The 20,116-nt window shown below is 41.1% G+C and overlaps 1 protein-coding gene across 9 annotated transcripts in view; it reads left to right on the top strand.

The window, feature by feature from the left end:
• The window catches only part of LOC137323101 (LIM domain only protein 7-like), a 184,262-nt gene that overhangs the window by 46,256 nt on the left and 117,890 nt on the right, over positions 1-20,116 (top strand). For all 9 annotated transcript variants that reach the window (XM_067986522.1, XM_067986523.1, XM_067986525.1 and 6 more), the window contains one exon: positions 3,555-3,624. In XM_067986522.1, the coding sequence (XP_067842623.1) occupies positions 3,555-3,624 (70 nt within the window). The remainder of the gene's footprint in view (positions 1-3,554; positions 3,625-20,116) is intronic.

Genomic DNA, 20,116 nt, shown 5'->3' with positions numbered 1-20,116 from the left:
AAGGCTTGCTCTCATCTGTGTGGTGTGATACAGAAACAAATGGTCAACAAAGGTTCTATTTTTGTTCCTTGATCCGTGCTTGGTTAGGTGACCTCGTTGACTGATGGGAGTTGCCATATAAAGTCTTGCCATCCCCAGGACTGGGAAGATATGTGCTTTAGATGCTGGGGCAGCACCTGAGCTGAAAAATTCCTCTCCTAATTACCACCCAATGGAAATACCCTTCCAGTTTTACATTTCTTGCACATTGTATCAGTTTGTCTGTCCAGCAACAAGCCTTTTTGCAGAACAGCATCCAATTTTTTTTTCCTAATTTGTACTTCGAAATTTTGGAAATTCTGTTATATATTTTGGGATCAAAAATGTTTTTTCTAAGTCACTGAGACAGTACTATTACGAACTTTCAGTTCCAGAAGGTGTTGGGTTCAATCTGTGCTGAGTTAGCTGATTGTATTGGCCAGGTGGCAAGAAAGGTGTTAAAATTGACATCAGACTCTCTGCTCCTATGTTCCTACTTCTGATCACTACCAATTGATGGTAGGTGAGAAGATGATTGGGCTTGATTGCGATGGCTCCTCCAGCACAACAGGTTGCTCACAATTTCCACACTCTTATTTAAAGAGTGGGTGCTTGGTTGGGATACTGATGGGCCACCAGTGCTTGGCGAACTGAGCCACAGCATGAATTGGTGACTTTAGGGATTAAAATTAATAGGGGGAAAAACTAACTACACTGCCATTGGGCAAAATAATTTGATTTGCACAAGACCCAATTTTTAAAAATAAAATGTTGCCTCCTTCAAATCTTGCATTTCTAGATGAATTGTGTTTTGTACAAAATGTGAGTACTTGAAGGTACATGCAGACCATTGAGTAACATTATAAATGAACTGGTTTGGTGTACTTCTTAGCTAGCTTTCCCTACAAACATATGCAATGAGTATTATTCCATTTTTCTTTAGCCTAGCAAAGTGTTTAATCTTTGTTTTGCTTCCCATTTTAATATTTTTATATTATTTTCATCCATTTGCTTTTCAGTTTCTGCTGCCTAAGATAGTTTGTATTTTTAAGGTCACAATAGGATTTAACCAGTAGCCAATTCCCTAACCATCATTTGGAGGGGAGACATTTAAACAGATTTGTTTTTGCTTTAATCCTCGGGCTGTCTGACTCACCAGTCAGATTTTCTTCTGGTATGCACATAAAGTCAACGAGTCTTTCTTCTCTCCCTGCGCCCCCCCCGCCCTTATTGGTTAATTACTAGAAGATTCTGGAACCTGATTGAGAGAACCAGGCTTATCATCAATATCTGGTAGTCTCGTAAAGAGGGGATTTGTGGTCTTTGGTCCAGTGCAGGATATCTTACTTTGGCAATGGGCCAGACTAATTTGTCCTAAATGTGCAGACAAGTTCAAACAACGAATATTATGCAGTATTGCTCACAGGTTAAATAGTTGTATTATCTAACTTACTCTATTGACATGCATCCCCAGAGTCTCTGTCTTGGTCTCACCCTCCCCCACATACCAGCAGGCAAAACACACATTTATGATTATAAACTGTAATTTCAATTACACGCCATGAACCATACAATTAACGATATGCTTCATGATTGCTGTCAGCGCAGAAACATACCTCCTACACCTTTCCCATGCCAGGCTTTTGTGGGAAGAAAATACTTGTGCGCATATCCAGATTTATCCAAATTAAGCTAATGAGAGATCAAAAAAATGGGGTTCACAATGTAAATGTTAGGGCACTGCAAATACTTTTTTTTACTGCAAAGGCTTGATTCTGGGACGCTAGACAGAACATTATCAGAAAGACTATCCTTACTGCCATCCATCATGTTCGAAACAACATTTAAAAAAATCCCTCAATAATTGTTTTGTTTGGACTTGCTATTGTGCATCAAGTATTCATTGCAGCCTTTGAAGGAGCATAGGTTTCTGCAGAATAATGTTGATGTTTTACAAAGCATCCTTGAACAGTTCTGTGCCTTCGAGTCAACAGATACACCCAAATCAATGTTGAATTGTCTGATGAGCTGCTTATTGAATGACGTGCGGTTTTGGTCATCTTATTTCAGGAAGGATATATTTGCCTTAGAGGCGGTGCAGTGAAGGTTCACTAGATTAATTCCTAGGATGATAGGGTTGTCGTTTGAGGCAAAGTTGAGTAGAATGGGCCTATGCTGTCTGGAGTTTAGGAGAATGAGAGGTGATCTCATTGAAACATATAAGATTATGAGGGGGTTTGACAGGGTAGATGCTGAGAGGCTGTTTGTCCTGACTGGAGAGTCCAGAACTAGGGGACATAGTCGCAGGATAAGGGGTCGGCCATTTAAGACTGAGATGAGGAGGAATTTCTTCACGCAGAGGGTTGTGAATCTTTGCAATTCTCTTCCCCAGAGAGCTGTGGATGCTAAGTCGTTGAATATATTCAAGGCTGAGATAGACAGATTTCTGGACTCTAGGGGAATCAAGGGATATGGAGATCGGGTAGGAAAGTGGAGTTGAGGTTGAAGATCAGCCATGATCTGATTGAATGGCGGAGCAGGCTTGAGGGGCCATGTGGCCTACTCCTGCTCCTATTTCTTATGTTCTTATGACATGGAGAGCATCCATGGAACAGTTTTTGAAACAGTGAAGCATCTGCCCTTCAATTCCACACCGTTCTTAACTTGTCCTGCACCAAACCCTCTACTGTTCCTGTTTAGCATTAAATTGTCTACCTGTGCTGAATGGAAACAGTAGAGCTCCCTTTCATTCACCATGTTGGTAAGCAAATGATAATCTTTAAGCGTTTTGTTTACATTGCCTGTTTGGCCAAATGGCAGCCTTGTAATGTAGCTAGTACGTTACCAGATTTGTCTTGTAAGTGCTGGCAGGTCCTGTCAGATTGTTCCAATGCAAAGTTGCTGTCATTCATAAGACAGTGCTTCTGTCATTGGGTCTTCTTTCAATTGGCCTTTGGAACTATTTTTATTCTGCAGTTTGCTGGACTTTTGCCCAATTATCACTGCTTAAGATTTTTTTAATATGTTTCCTCCATCAAATGCTTTATCTCATGCTCGATTTCTGGACACCATGCTTGCACTCCTGAAATGTTTTCCATTGTAAAGGTGCCCTAGCCAATTCATCTTGCCCATCTTTTTCTTCAAATGCAGAGGCAGCTGCACAATTGTGTTTCTTTTCTGTGCCGTTTGTGACATCCTGCTATTGCTTCTCATTTCCATCTATGTTAACCATCTTGATACTTTGCCACCTAAACTGCCACTTGTACACAATATGTCTGTGTTGTTACATAGACATTAGCCTACAGTAAGCCTATATTTCATCAAAATACAGGAAAATCAAATTATTTTTGAAATATCTGCAGTGTGGAGTGATACTTGATTTTGGCCTGGTTTCAATTAATTATGAATGAACTTTTGATTGTGCATGCTAAAAAAAAACCAGTCTATTTTCTTACAACAGTGCAAAGTTATGGTTTTTTTATGACCATTTGAATAATTGTGGATGAGTAACTCCACTTTTTTTCCTCTCTTTCCAGACTAGTTAACAAGATAAAACCAGGTGTCAGTAAAAAGATCAACCGTCTGTCCACACCAATAGCTGGTCTGGTAAGTTTGTGTTCTAAAAATAAGTTGTAGTACTTGTCTGGTAAATCATATAGTGACCTTTTGTAAAGTTTTATGTTTTCTAGTACATCCTTTCTTTGAAAGTTAGAGATTAGCAAAAACTTTCTCTCTTTCCCCCGAGTCTCGGGATAGTAAATACATGGTGCAAACATCCAGAGAAGGTAGTTAATTTGGAGGGTTATTGACATTCAAAAGGATGCTAAATATATATCTGTTGAAAACACGAATTGAGAGTTATACTGATATAGCTGGGGCTGAGAATGAGGGGAGGTAAGGAAATTTACTATTATGTTCTCTGATCAAAAAGTGGTGGTAAAGGTGCATGATGGAATAATGCATGGATTCTGGATGGACTGGACTTGAAGGGCCAAATAGCATTTTCCAGTTCCATATTTTATATTTTCTTGCCCCTAATTTCAAGATGAAGTACTTGCTATTGCCGAGCCACCTTTCGAGAGAACAGTTGTGTATCATTTTTGATAATGAAGTATTTGTGCCCCTTTTGCTTTAAAACAGTGCCCTTTTTTTTTTAAGAAAAGCAATGATCCAGGGTAGTTGGGCTTCATATCAGATTTTCATGGCTTGGTGGTGACGTACTAGTTACGTGGATAGACTGGAGAAGCTGGGGTTGTTCTTGGAACAGAGAAGGTTGAGAGGAGATTTGATAGAGGTAATCAAAATCATGAAGGGTCTAGACAGAGTAGATGGAGAGAAACTGTTCCTATTGTCAGAAGGGTCAAGAACCAGAGGACATAGATTTAAGGTGATTGGCAAAAGAACCAAAGTTGAAATGAGGAAAAAATTTTTACACAGCGAGTGGTTAGGATCTGGAATGCACTGCCAGAGGGGGTGGTGGAAGCAGATTCAATCATTGCTTTCAAAAGGGAACTAGATAAGTACTTGAACGGAAAAAATTTGCAGGGCTATGGGGATAGGGTGAGGGAGTGTGACTAGCTGGATTGCTCATGCATAGAGCCGGCATGGACTCGATGGGCAGAATGGCCTCCTTTCGTGCTGTAACCCTTCTATGATTCTATACCTTATATTTTGTAAATGCTTTGAGTAAAATGCTGTGCAAAAGTCCCATTGTGCTTCAAGGGATAGAGGTGAAATTCTGAGCATGCTGTGCTATAATTTTTTCTCTTGTGAAGGCCCTTGCTGTCATCCTAGAAGTAGCTTTTGAATCCAGCTGGCTTGGACAGAGCAGACTGATTTTTTTTGGGGGGGAGGGGCTGTTGGAGGAAGAGGTGAGTAAATCCTCAAATTCCCTACACTATACATTGCCGTAATAGCTTCTGTAAGTTCACTACTTCTCAAAAGTTTTGCGTTTGATATTTTCATCTTTGAGACAAAGATGAGAGCGTGCAATTTCTCATTCAGTTCATGGTTGGGCTTCAGTTCATTTATAAATAAATGTGGCGGCAACTCGTGACTTTCACATACCTGTAGAGGGAGGCTAGAAGCTGCTTAGAACAATGGCCCATAATTTCCTGATTTTTTTTTTTTGTTTTGAGGAATTTGCTATTTTAAGCTTACTCTTGAACATAGTAATTAATAAGTGCATGACTGCTATTAGCCTAAAGCTGCTGTTGTAGAAAATTGCTTTCCACTCTAGGCTAGGACACGTATTTGTGACCTTAATAATGGAGGGCCCAACCTTTCTTATGGCATGAGAATGGGCCATGTTTTCATTCACATTCTAAATTCTTGTATAATGTGGTTGCAGAATTTCAGCAGAGGTCATTGTCCCCTCTTTCCATTCATCATCTCACCATTTTGAGCGAATCTGTTTCCATGCTAGATTGTCTCAGGATTTTGAATGTTTTCCTCAGTTCTTTCTTTCCTCTTGGATATAGTTGTGTTTCTTTCCTTCCCACCTGGTTTCCAAGCTGGTTGGTAGAGTGTTGTGGTCTAAGGCTGCTGATAGAATTGGTATGCACATCACTGAAATGGTGGCCACCACATGAGCTAACTTTCATGGGCTATATTTTTGAACACCCATGTTGAGAAATCACCAAATATTGAAACACTGCTACCTTGCGTTTAGACTTGCAGTTTTGCAGGGTAATATTATGTACAAACAATGATAGCTCAAGCAGGCTCTTCTGTGTTCTAGAGCTGAGTTATGGAGAGTAAAATTTCAATTTGTTTACCTTTTAGGTGAGGGGGGATTACAGAATCTGTTCATTAAAACATTGGGTTACAATTGGATAAGATTATTACACACTGCTGTATTCCAGTTAGTTTCTGGCTATCTTAAGATCACTTAGATTTTTATTAAAATCAGTTTTACAACTTGCCATGGTGGGATTTGAACTTGTGGACTAGTAACCCAGAGGTAATGAGGACACCCATAGTCAGCAGGATATGAACATAGGCAGGAAACCTAATGGATTTCTCGCCCATTACTTTAACCACTCGGCCATGACTACCAGACAAAGAAATTATGGGCTGCTTGATCAATTATGCTCCTGGGTGGGTTGGAACCACCAACCTTTTGCGCCAAGACAATTCCTGCAATACTTGCTTTTTTTTTCTCTTTTCTAGTAAACGTCTTAACTTTATTTTGGCATTTTTAGTAATCCACGCTTGCATGGCTCTGTGCTTGAAGTGCGATTTGAGCAGTACAAGCGTTCCTTCCTTTTAAAATCCTCATCTGATTAAAATGGTCACCTATTGTAGTCTTGGAGCTGTTAATGGCCACAAACAAATACCTATTCCGATCATCCACATTTGAAGTAAATCCTTGCTTGTGCTTTTCCAGTAGCAAGGAGATATCTTAAGTAGCCCAGTAACTATTACCCTTTGAGAGTGGTCAATCTTGTAGATTCCTTCTGAATCTATTATTATTTCATCCCAGCACTTAAGTGGCAGAAAATATTATCCAATTTGGCTTTTCATGTGTTTTTTTTTTAACTTAGCTTCATCCTTGTAGAATCTGGTAGCATCCACCACAGGCCACATTTCATAATTAATCTACCAATAGCCTAGGAGGTACCATTAGTCTCTAGGGACCATTCCTTCTGTCATTTCCAGAACCATAGATATTTGCTAGTAAGAACCCAGGAGTACCTACCTTAAGCCAAATTTCAGGATAAATTACAATCTTCAGGGGAGGACCACTGAAAGGAATGGGGGAAACTTTTATTTTCAGGTATGAATGTTAAGAACATAATTGGTATAATGTCATTGGAGCACATACTAAGCTCAATGATGTACGAGCACTGGTGAAATATCTGCAGCTGAAATTTAAAGCACCCTGTTTAATAGTATTGTTTCCTTAGTTCACTTGTATTGTTTGGAATTGGTAAATCCTCCAACTCGTTGTGCTTGTTATTAGGGAAATTGTTGATGTAATATCCCTAAAAAAAAAGTTAATTATCCCTGATATTACTGGGGCAGAACAAAATGTGTAAACTAATCATTTTTTAGCTGCCTTCAAGTATGAAAGTTGGTGAGGGATGTTAGTGCTGGGGAATGGAACACCTCTTGCTTGAGGCACCCAATGTCAATCAAGCACTCTTAGATCAGGCATAGATGTGAGGACATTCAGTGCTGAGGTGGGCTTGAGCTCAACATTCTCTTCATGTGGTGAGATCCAAGCTTCTGTTTTGCTTAGGGTAAAGAAACAGAAGGGTGGTTTGTCACTCATGTATGCCGTTCAAGATGAATGTTTTCTGGTGCGGAACCTGCGCTAAAGAAAATGCCTGACTAAAGGATTAAAAAGCCAACTAAAAGACTATGATTTCTTAATATGAGTGCAAGTGCAAAAGTTTCTATCAACCTTTTGAATATTCACCAGCAACACCTATGCAAAACTACCTTAATCTTCACTCCTAATTTTTTTCTTGGTATTCCCTATTTGTGATCATTTTAAGTAGAAATTTCAATATCTACAAAAAACAAACTGAAGGATCACAGGAGCAAATACCTTGAAGGCACTGGGGAAGAATGCAATTTTAAACTTGTGCTGACTTTACAACAAAGGAGGACGGATTAAAATTAACTTAATTAGATCCTTTGGCCAAAATGTTTCAAAGCAATTGAACATTCCGCCTTTTACATATTAATCCTACATGGTGAAAACTGCAGGCATTTTACCATGGACAACTGAAACAGTTTTGGATGAAGAAAATCAGTGCAGTAACCAAAATATTGAAGTAAAAGTATAGTAAGTGTGTGCTTTTATTTTGAGTTATTGTGGTTTGGAACACAGTCACTTGGTCATAAATAGAATTTTTTGGCATTGAGAAGAGAGTTCCAGCCTCCACTTAGCTCATATTCATTAAATGAAGCAGTCATGTAAAGAGGATTTTTTTCTTTCCCTTTCAGTACATTACAAAGTAATACTGTGTAGGCTTGAATGTCTTGATTAGATAAGTATAATGTTAAAGGATGAACTATAATTTCTGATTAAATTAATTCTAGAAATTATTGTATGTCATTGGGCTGGGGCAGGGGGAGAATACAGCAGCTGATATAAAGCAGTAGTTTCCCTTTTCTGCTCCTTTTTCTTTCCTGCAAAATCAATGCTGCATGAATCTGAGATTCTGGCAAAATTGGCGCAAGGTTGGGTTGTGTTTTAACATTAGGAACTTTTTAATACAGGGTATTATCTTTCAGAAAGGCTATTCCGTATTCATTGTTGGCGAAGTAATATTTGAAAGCTTTTTTGGTTTTGGGTCCAAATCTATAGGATATTTAAATAGAGTAAAATTATGGGCTTCCCTACGCTTGTACTTCGAAGCAGTTGTTCAGCTGGAGGTCAGTTCTCATTCCATGTTTCTAATCCTCAAGTGTAGATGAGGACCCAAAAATCATTTAGTATTAATATTGGTTATGTTTTGCAAAATGTCTGATGTGCTCATGCATGTTGATTTGGTTGATTGTGTCACTATTCAGTGTTTTAAAAAAATTCCCATTCATTCACACAAAGGGACATGCTGTGATATGATTGATTATCTATATCTATCTATCTATCTATCTATCTATCTATCTATCTCTCTATCTCTCTATCTCTCTATGTATGAACAGTGCCTTATTAGTATACCAGGACCACTGACATATTGCTGGACTATAACTTGGTGTTGTAAAATTGTTTATAATTGTCAACCCCAGTCCATCACCGGCATCTCCACACCATAGTAATTGAATATATTAAAGTGCCTGTTCATTACACTGTATTGTGGGAACGTTTGTGTTATTTTCCGGTTGATTTCCATGGGGTTGGGAGCATTGGAGAAGGGATCATTTGATGTGGGAATAAAGTGGTTTGTTGAGATGTGGCAGTAGTGCGATAAAGGGCCTGGGTTGTGGTAGTGTTGAGTTATGATGATGGGGGTGCCAGGGTGTGAGGTGAGTCCTGAGGTTGGGAGTATGGGTTGGGGTGGAATTCAGGGAAGATGCATGATAGCAAAGGGATCTTTGTTGAGGCACTGAGTTGCAGTGTGGGAGGGGAAGGTTTTCAGGATGTGTGGCAGTGGTGAGAAGGTGGTGCCAGGGTGATTGGGATCTGGGAATTCTAGGGAGGGGGTCCAGGGTTGGGTAAGACGAGGAAGTGTATTGGACTATGGGATTGTAGGCACGAAGGGGAAGAGAAGAGGAGGGAGGGTCCTGCGTTTGGGAGGGAGTTACTGGGTGTGTGAGAACTGGGATGGAAATAGTGGGGTGTGGGTGCATTGTGGAGGAGAACCTTGGGAGGCAGATCTGGGAGGTGGTGTGAACTGTGAGAATAGGGCTGATGCTGAGAAATTCATGGTGATGAGGCTTTTTGCCAGGTATAGGTTTGGAAGTGGGAAGAGGGGTAGGAGGAAAGCATAGGTGCTTGGTGTCGGGGGAGCTAAATGGGATGGGTGAAACTTGGCAGGAAGGATAGGATAGATACGAGTGCTTTGAGCAGGAGAAGGTGGGTGAAAGCATGGGCTCACGGGGCATTGAGGTGAGAGTGGTGGCAGAACAGAATGGGAATTGGCAAGGTGAGGAAGGCACAGGTATTTTAAACCTTCAATTTCCCACTTTTTTTAATCCTTCCCGCTCCTTCCTTAGTCTTGGGAATCAGCTGGAAATTAGATGAGGATATCGGGAGAATAAGGAGTGGGAATCTTTGAGGCGAGGGAGCAGGCCAGGGGTGGGCGTGGGGGTGCAAGACTGAGAATGGGCGGAAGAGACTGATGCCAGCAGGAGTGAGCCACCATGGTTACAGCAGCAGTGGTAACAGTGAAGAGACTGCAAAAAAGTGTTTTTAATGATGCCACCTAAATTGAAGACTGGGGCGGGGTTTCGAAGGCAAGTACCCAACAGTGCCTTCTACCGTGGAGACCAAGTGACTCCATTAGAGATAAGTAAAATCAATAGAAAACTGTGATACAGAAATTGTTAGACAACAAAAATACACACAGATACAAGATTTGTATATGATATCTAAATATCAATACTTTGTTACCGATGCAAAGCAATCTTTTTTTAAAAAAACAACAGCCAGCAGGCTTTTGATGTGAAGCTTGAAGTTTGCAGGCATCCCTTCCTCATCAAACAACAATTAAATCTGACCTCAACTTGTGTTTACTGAACAGCAATTTGAAATCTGGGGTTTTAAAGGGACACAGCTCCACCTCAGTCGCAGAATACATTGTGCTAACATGATATAATACTGCATTCCATTATAAAAATAACATATCACCTGACATGCCATGGGAAATCCACTAGTAAATCAAAATTTTTGAGATACATCTGTTGCACTTCAGATACCACAGATGCAAATTTCTGTCATGCAAAAGAGAAAGAAAACTGATCATTTCCAAAATAGAGAGAAACTTCCCCACCAGACAATGCATTCCAGTTGCGTTCAGGAGTCACACTTACATTTTTAAGGAACTAAAAGTTTTATCAGTCAAATGGTCTTGTCGATCTAAGAAGCAATTGGATACAGCAAAGGCTATGGGCCCCGACAACAACCCGGCTGTCGTGCTGAAGCCTTGTGCTCCAGAACTAGCCGCGCCTCTAGCCAAGCTGTTCCAGTACAGCTGCAACACTGGCATCTACCCAACAAAGTGAAAAATTGTCCACAAAAAGGAGGACAAATCCAATCTGGCCAATTACCGCCCTATCAGCCTACTCTCAATCATCAGCAAAGTGATGGAAGGTGTCGTCGACAGTGCCATCAAGCGGTACTTACTCACCAATAACCTGCTCACCGATGCTCAGTTTGGGTTCCGCCAGGACCACTTGGCTCCAGACCTCATTACAGCCTTGGTCCAAACATGGACAAAAGAGCTGAATTCCAGAGGTGAGGTGAGAGTGACTGCCCTTGACATCAAGGCAGCATTTGACCGAGTGTGGCAACAAGGAGCCCTAGTAAAATTGAAGTCAATAGGAATCAGAGGAAAAACTCTCCAGTGGCTGGAGTCATACCTAGCACAAAGGAAGATGGTAGTGGTTGTTGGAAGCCAATCACCTCAGCCCCAGGACATTGCTGCAGGAGTTCCTCAAGGCAGTGTCCTAGGCCCAACCATCTTCAGCTGCTTCATCAATGACTGCTCCTCCATGATAAGGTCAGAAGTGGGGCTGTTTGCTGATGATTGCAGTGTTCAGTTCCATTCGCAACCCCTCAGATATTGAAGCATTCTGTGCCCGCATGCAGCAAGACCTGGACAACATCCAGGCTTGGGCTGATAAGTGGCAAGTAACATTCGCGCCAGACAAGTGCCAGGCAATGACCATCTCCAACAAGAGAGAGTCTAACCACCTCCCATTGACATTCAATGGCATTACCATCTCCGAATCCCCCACCATCAACATCCTGGGGGGGAGGTGGGTGGTCACCTTTGACCAGAAACTTAACTGGACCCACCACACGCATACTGTGGCTACAAGAGCAGGTCAGAGACTGGGTATTCTGCGGCGAGTGACTCACCAAAAGCCTTCCACGATCTACAAGAACAAGTCAGGAATTGAATACTCTGCACTTGCCTGGATGAGTGCAGCTCCAAACCATCCAGGAGAAAGCAGCCCGCTTGATTGGCACCCCATCCACAACCTTAAACATTCACTTCCTCCACCTCCGGCACACCGTGGCTGCAGTGCATACCATCTACAAGATGCACTGCAGCAACTCGCCAAGGCTTCTTCGATAGCACCTCTCAAACACGTGACCTCTACCATCTAGAAGGACAAGAGCAGCAGGCGTATGGGAACACCACTACCTGCACATTCCCCTCCAAGTCACACGCCATCTTGGAAATATATCGCCGTTCCTTCATCGTCGCTGTGTCAAAATCCTGGAACTTCCTGCCTAACAGCACTGTGGGAGAACCTTCACCACATGGACTGCAGCGGTTCAAGAAGGCAGCTCACCACCACCTTCTCAAGGGCAATTAGGGATGGGCCATAAATGCTGGCCTCGCCAGTGACGCCCATATCCCATGAATGAATGAAAAAAAATTGACTTTGAACTGACCTGAAGAAAACATAGAAATTACATTTTGTGACATCAAGGGGGACACCAAGTTACAGCTGCCATTTCGTAGCAAAATCTTTGCATATTACATGGTACAATACTTGCTGTTAAATTGGCACATCCTCAGACAGCAGTGCTACAGTAGACCTGTTAGTAAAAAGTTAAACTGTTCCATTTGTTGTGGCCCTTCTCATTATGTTTATCTTTTCACTCCTCCTTGGATATGGAAGTGGTACCAGAGGACTGGAGAGTTGCAAATGTTACACCCCTGTTCAAAAAAGGGGAGAGGGATAAATCTGGTAACTACAGGTCAGTCAGCCTAACTTCTGTGGTGGGGAAACTTTTAGGGACCATAATCCAGGACAAAATTAATTGTCACTTGGAAAAACATGGGTTAATAAATGACAGCTAGCACGGATCTCTTAAAGGCAAATTGTGTTTGACAAATTTGATTGAGTTCATTGATGAAGTAACGGAGAGGGTTGTTGAGGATAGTGCGGTTGATGTTTTGACGGATGGAGCCACATAATAGATTTGTTACCAAAATTGAAGCCCATGAGATTAAAGGGACAGTGGCCATGTGGAAAAGTAATTGGCTTAAGGGACAGAAAGCAGAGAGTAGTGGTGAATGGTTGTCTTTCAGACTGGATGGAATTATACAATGGTGTTCCTAGGGGTCAGTATTAGGGCCCTGCTCTTTTTGATATATATTAAGGATCTGAACTTGGGTATAAGGGGCATAATTTCAAAGTTTGCAGATGACACAAAACTCCGAAATGTAGTAAACAATGAGGAGGACAGTAACAGACTTCAGGAGGACATTGACTAGTGAAATGGGCAGACACATGGCAGATGAAATTTAATGGAGAGAAGTGATGCATTTTGGAAGAAAGAATGAGAAGAGGCAATATAAACTAAATCATACAATTTTAAAGGGGGTGCAGGAACAGAGTGACCTGGGGGTTCACATACATAAATCTTTGAAGATGGCAGGACAAATTGGTAATGCTGTTTTTTTTTTTAAAAAAGCATACATGATCCTGGGCTTTATAAATAGAGGCATAGAATACAAAAGCAAGGAAGTTATTGCTAAACCTTTATAAATCACTAGTTAGGCCCCAGCTGGGGTATTGTGTCCAATTCTGGGCACCACATTTTTTAGGAAGGATGTCCAGGCTTTGGAGAGGAGATTTACTAGAATGGTATCAGGGATGAGGGATTTCAGTTATGTGGAGAGACTGGAGAAGCTGGGGTTGTTCTCCTTCGAGCAGAGAAGGTTAGGGGGAGATTTAAGAGGTGTTCAAAATTATGAAGGGTTTTGATGGAGAAACTGTTTCCTCTGGTGGGAGAGTCGGTAACCAGAGGATACAGATTTAAGGTAATTGGCAAGAGAACCGGAGGAGAGGTGAGGAGAATTTTGTTTTAAAGCAGTGAGTTGGAAAGCGCTGCCTGAAAGGGTGGTGGAAGCAGATTCAATAGTAACTTTCAAAATTGGATAAATACTTGAAAAAGAGAAATTTTCAGGTCGACTGGGAAAGAGCAGGAGAGTGGGACTAATAGGATAGCTCTTTCAAAGAGCTGGCACATGCATGATGGGCCGAATGGCCGCCTCCTGTGCTGTATGATTCTAGGAGCAGTTCGTAACCACCAACTCCTGTTTGAATTGCTTGGATGTTTAATTCTGAAAATGTTCTTCTCTCTCTAGTATGACAAACTCTGCGGCCGTCTCTATTAATAACTACACAGTACATGCAGTGAGGGACTGGGGGAAAGATAATGTTTCTTTTTGCATGGCTACAATCGCTAGAAAATGGCGTTATGCCCAATACCGTACAGAACACTGAGGCGTTGGCTTACTGAAAAGGAAAAGTTCAAATGATCACACGACCAAAATAAAAATGATCGTACCAGCAGTATGACTGGGTGATAATCTGGCAGCTGTTGGATTCAAAGTTATCTACTGTAAGGCTCCCACATCACAGTTACCGAAAATAAAAACAAAATGTTGGCAATGAGCAGCTGGTGCATCAACATTTAAGAGAAGAGGCAGTTAACTTTTCAGGTAGAGAGCCTTCATTAGAACTCTGAATTTTCTTGTTATCTTTTCCTTTTTAACTCCCATGTTCCACAGCTGGCTTTAAGTACTCCATTGGAAGTCACCAATCGGAAGAATGATAGAGATAAATATTCATACTGTAGAGAATACAGTGATAAATTGTAACCCCAGCCTCGGGTGGTGGTGGTTAATGGTCTTTTAAATGGTTAATTAACGTATTAATGTGGTTCCCTGGCTTTCTTCTCAACATTACATTCAATGGATTCTTGGGAAATGTTTATGCAAAGCTACTGTGTACAATCAAAACCACATTCTACCAGCAGGTTGGAATTTGGATTGAGCTAAATTGTTTTCAGTGTTTTTTTGCTCATCAAGCAGTTGCTTGTATTTAAAATGATTTTAAGTAGTTCAGCCTTTAATCGCAAACTATGGCCAATGATAACTTAAGACTACTAAAGGAAAACAGTCAACCGAAGAAGACATTTCACGAAGTTCACCTGGCAATGGCTTGAAAGGGCAAAGTACAATAACTGTGGAACACAGAACAGGAAATTGCATGATTTACAGATAACTGCATAGTTCCTACACAGGAATCAGGCCAATTTGAAGGCTATCTCATCTAATTTAAACTTGCCAATGATCTAGTTCACAAACCATAAAAACTAAAATAATTTCTTTGTATGTGAATGTAACTTGCAAGGATAGGAATCATTTCTGTTTTGTTTTGTTCTGTTCCTGGAACCTGAGTTGCTAAGTAAATACTTTTTGAAATGATGGAGATGAGCCATAATTTCCTCCAGCTTAACATGGGGAAGACTGAGTCCGTTGTCTTCAACCTTGGCACAAACTTCATTTGCTAGCCACTGACACCAACCCATCTTCCCTGTCCACTGCCTCAGGCTGATCCATGCTATTTGCAACCTTAGCATCTTGTTTGACCTTGAACTGAGTTTCCAATACATTATAATCAAAAAGGCTACTGGAATGCTGACCTTTATATCTAGAGGGCGAGAATACAAGGAGGTAGAAGTTATGCTACAGCTGTACAAAGCCCTGGTTAGACCACACCCAGAGTACTGTGTTCAGTTCTGGGTACCGCACCTTAGGAAGGATACATTGGAAGTGCAGTGTAGATTTACTAGGATGATATCTGGACTCCAAGGGTTAAAATCGGAGGAGAGATTACACAAACTAAGGTTGTATTCCTTGGAAATTAGGGGGGATTTGATCGAAGTTTTCAAGATATTAAGGGGAACTGATAGGGTAGATAGAGAGAAACTATTTCTGCTGGTTGGGGAGTCTCAGACTAGAGGACATAGCCTAAAAATTGGAGCCAGGACTTTCCGGAGTGAAGTTAGGAAACACTTCTACATGCAAAGGGTGGTAGAAGTTTGGAACTCTCTTCTGCAAACGGCAGTTGTGCCAGCTCAATTGTTAACTTTAAATCTGAGATTGATAGATTTTTGTTAGCCCCTTATCCCTTAATATCTTTGGTTAAGATGGGTATATGGAGTTGGGTCACAGATCAGCCATGATCTCATTGAATGACGGAAGAATCTCAAGGGGCTAAATGGCCTACTCCTGTTCCAATATTCCTATATCCTCTCCATCACAATAATGCCCTCCTCTGGCCATCTGCAACTGAAGTCCTTATTCATGCTTTTATCGCCTCCAGATTTTATTACTCTAATTCTCTCTCTCTACTCCAGCTTATTCAAAACTCTGCTGACCATATCCTATCCTACATCAAATCATGCTCACCCATCAGCTCTGCCCTCACTGGCTTACGTTGGCTCCTGGTCCCCCAACCCCTCAGATTTAAAATTCTCATTCTTGCGTTTAAGTCCCTCCATGGCCTCGCTCCTCCTTATCCGTAACCTCCTCCGTCCCAACCATTACCCACCCGGAACACTGTTCCTCTTACTCTGGCGTCTTGTGCATCATTCTCCTCTCTGCCTCACCATTGGCAGCTGTGCTTTCAGCTGCCTAGGACCCATACTATGGAATTCCCTTTCTAAGCCCCTCCATCTTTTCACCTAGGTCATCTCCTTTAAGACCCTCCTTAAAAATCCACTTCTTTTGGTTACTCCTAATCTTCCTTTCTTTTGGCTCTGCTTCCATTTTTCTAGTACCTCTGTGTCAAGCCTTGATGGTATTTTATTTTAAAGGCGCTGTTGTAGTTGTAAAAATGACTTCAGCAGCTGGTTCGTTGCTCAAGGTCACAGATGTACTTTCGAAAAAATGAATTGACAAGTATGAAGGGTCACTACCAAGGTTGAAAAGAGTGGTAAATCAAGAAGTAGTGATTAGGAGACTCAAGATTGGACTTATTAGGAGGAAGGAAAAACCTAAGAGATAGGGATTCTGTAGCTCTGAGTTCCTGAGAGATTTTAGACCAGATTCCGCTGGAGCGGGGATGTGCCTTGTTGGACTCTTTGCTGCATCCTTCAGGTCAAAAAATTTTTCCGCCCTAACTTGCTGGAAGTGTGTGCTGATAGGAGTATGGCAAGGGCAATGGGAACCCTGGGATCTCATTGAACGGTGGGGCCAGCAATGTATCTCCTTAACCAATGAGATTTAAGTATAAGGAATCTTACAACACCAGGTTATAGTCCAACTGTTTTATTTGAAAATCACAAGCTTTCAGAGGCTTTCTCCTTCGTCAGATGAGTCACCTGAGAAAGCCTCCGAAAGCTTGTGATTTTCAAATAAAACTGTTGGACTATAACCTGGTGTTGTAAGATTCCTTACATTTGTCAACCCCAGTCCATCACCGGCATCTCCACACCAATGAGATTTAAGGATTGAGAAAGAAACTAAGGAACGACTGAGAAGGGGGGTCAATTAGAGACAAATCAGGAACAGAAAGAGAAATCGAGAGAGGGAAAGAAAGATTGGGTTAAGAGAGAGAGAGAAAAAAGAGATGGAAAGAAAAAAATTAAAATCTTTAAAATTTAAACATTTTTAAAATCTCGAAGAACCACAATTTACCACCTGAAGGAATGAGACTCCACAATTTAAATTGTTCAATTTCTGGGCCAGAGAGGTTGATTAGCACTGCATTAACCATTATCATGCCTTTAAAAAGGTACTTACGCTGTCAGTTACCAGACTTACCCATCAGACTCGTCACAGAAAGTTAATTAATGTGCAAATCCAGCAAGTTCTTAAAAATAATGGGGAGGCCGAGATGCTGTTTGTGCGAAGCAATCGGCAGAGTGGGCTAAATTGACCAGCAAGTTCTGGAGATTTGCAACTCACGACGTATCTCTTAATCCCCTGAACTTGCTGGCCGCTTTTCACATTAATAACTGCGTGCGCCGTTCACACGCCGTTGTTTTGACAGCAAGATCCAGCCCAGTGTGTTGATTAGGAGACAGTGCAATGAATCTTGATTTCAATAAAGTGAGAAAGGAGAGTGTAGGGTAGTGTATTTATAGCCTAGCAGAAATGAGAGGAAAGCTTAGAGGAAAGTGTGCTGATTTTAAAGTGGGGATAAGAGAGGTTGGAATGTGGAGCGGTGGATGGGGAAGACTTGGGCATTGCCTATCTGATGAGTTTTTCCTTGTATCCTCTTCAGGACTGAAATGCTCGAGCCTCCCCAGGTCTAGGAGCAGTTACGGTTACCAAGTGGAAGGACTTGGGGTTTTATAAGAGAGTTAAAGGAGACGTGAAGTGATGGGCTTGAAAAAAGAATCAGCTTCTTGAAGGTGGCTTTAGCAATGGAGAAGATGTGGGAGTTTTGCTTGAGGCCTGAGGAGATGTTGAGTTTGAGAATGTTCATTAGGTGAAAAAGGTTAAGGGTAGACCAGTCAAAGATTAGAGATAGGCAGTAGTAGATGTTGGCAAGAGATGAGAGATCCTCTTTAGAGGATTAAGTTCATCAGAAGGGTTCACTAAGTGCCTATTTTGTTAAAACATTAGATATTGAAGTGAATGTGACCAGTCCCAATATAGAGTGTATTTTCTTATGCAAGCTAACTTGCTGAGACTTGTCCGAATTTATATCTATTTTGGATGGACTTGCCACTTTATAATTTGTTTATTTGCAGCTGTTTTATTTGTTTTATACATTCCTGGTCAGCTACTATTTCCCCTGCAAGCTCCTTTTTTATCACTTAACCTTTCGTCTCCGTCTGATTTTTGTCTTCAGTTGGTCCTGTCACAATTCTTGGGTTAAGTGAAACTTAATGTTCAAAATGATGCCAAGTGTCTTGCACTCACTTAATTGACAATTGGAGATGTGGCTGGTTTAAAATTATTTTGCCTGGTGGAGGTACTTTATTTGAATGGGTTTCAGTGATTCAACGATGAGGTAATCAAAATTAATTTTATTAGAACGCATTAAGAATCTTGTACATTTTAGAAAGGTTAAATGGTCTGGTATTATTGGATTCAAAGGTATGGACTGCTTTGGAGCAAGGATCTTTCCTTGTCTATCCTTTTCATAGAATCGTTACAGCACAGAAGGAGGCCATTCGGCCCATCGAGCCTGTGCCAGCTCTTTGTAAGAGCAATCCAGTTAGTTCAAATCCCCTGCTCTTTTCCTGTAGCCCTGCCAATTTTTTCCCTTCAAATATTTAACCAATTCCTTTTAGAAAGCCACGATTGAATCTGCTTCCGGCGCCTTTTCAGGCAGTGCATTCTAGATCATAACTACACGCTGCATAAAAAAGTTTTTCCTCGTGTCCCCTTTGGTTCTTTTGCCAGTCACCTTAAATCTGTGTCCTCTGGTTCTCAACCCTTCCGCCAATGGTAAGAGTTTCTTCATCCAGACCCTTCATGATTTTGAACACTTCTACCAAATCTCCTCTCAACCTTCTTTGCTCTAAGGAGAACAACCTCAGCTTCTCCAGTCTATCCACGTAACTGAAGTCCCTCATCCCTGGAACCATTCTAATAAATCTTTTCTGCACCCTCTCTAAGGCCTTCACATCCTGCCTAAAGTGTGGTGCCCAGAATTGGACACAATACTCCAGTTGTGGCCGAATTAGTGTTTTGTCAAGGTTCAACATAACTTCCTTGCTTTTGTACTCTGTGCCTCTATTTATAAAGCCCGAGATCCCGTATGCATTTTTAACCGCTTTCTCAACCTGTCCTGCCACCTTCAAAGATTTGTGCACATATACCCCCAGACCTTTCTGTTCCTGCACCCCCTTTCGAATTGTACCATTTCGTTTATAGTGCCTCTCCTCATTCTTCCTGCCAAAATGTATCACTTTGCACTTCTCTGCATTAAATTTAATCTGCCATGTGTCCGCCCATTCCACCAGCCTGTCTATGTCCTCCTGAAGTCTATTACTATCCTCCTCACTGTTTACTACACTCCCAAGTCTTGTGTCATCTGTATCAGAAAGTGAGCTTTCTAAAGATGTTTACACATCAGTACTACACAAACTTTCAAAAAAAGAGAAAAACACATGCAGTTACACTAACAACAATGTTCCAAGAAAGATCTTCGACCTGAAACGTTAACTCTGTTTCTTTCTTCACAGATGCTGCCTGTCTTGCTGAGCTTCTCTGGCATTTTCTGTTTTTATTTCAGATTTCCTGCATCTAGAGTATTTTGTTTTTAATAATAATATAAACTTGGTAGCCTGAGTGAAGGGAATATCAATAACTGATAGGAGTTGGGTACAAAGGTCATCTGTCCCTATGGAATAAGCTGAGGATTCCCACTGCCATTATATGTTGTGTGTATGTATGTCAAAATATCTGGTTACATTTATTTTCATTTTAAGAGTAGTTACAATTTAATTTAGAAACAAGTAATAACTTGAGTGTTGATGGGCATCCTCAAATGGAATAAAATGAGTTTTGTATGGTTCTCAATTGTGATGTAGTTATGCAACAGGTACAAGAATAGCTTTATTTAAAATTGAGCAAGCTTTGATTTGTTTGTCACGAGAAGAAGGTTACTAATGTTGCAGATTTAATTTAGAATGAATAAAGTACTAAACTAG

The sequence above is a fragment of the Heptranchias perlo genome, chromosome 6 (genome assembly GCF_035084215.1).
Source record: "Heptranchias perlo isolate sHepPer1 chromosome 6, sHepPer1.hap1, whole genome shotgun sequence".
In the NCBI taxonomy this organism is placed as follows: Eukaryota; Metazoa; Chordata; class Chondrichthyes; order Hexanchiformes; family Hexanchidae; genus Heptranchias; species Heptranchias perlo.
This window is presented reverse-complemented; position numbering and strand designations above follow the sequence as displayed.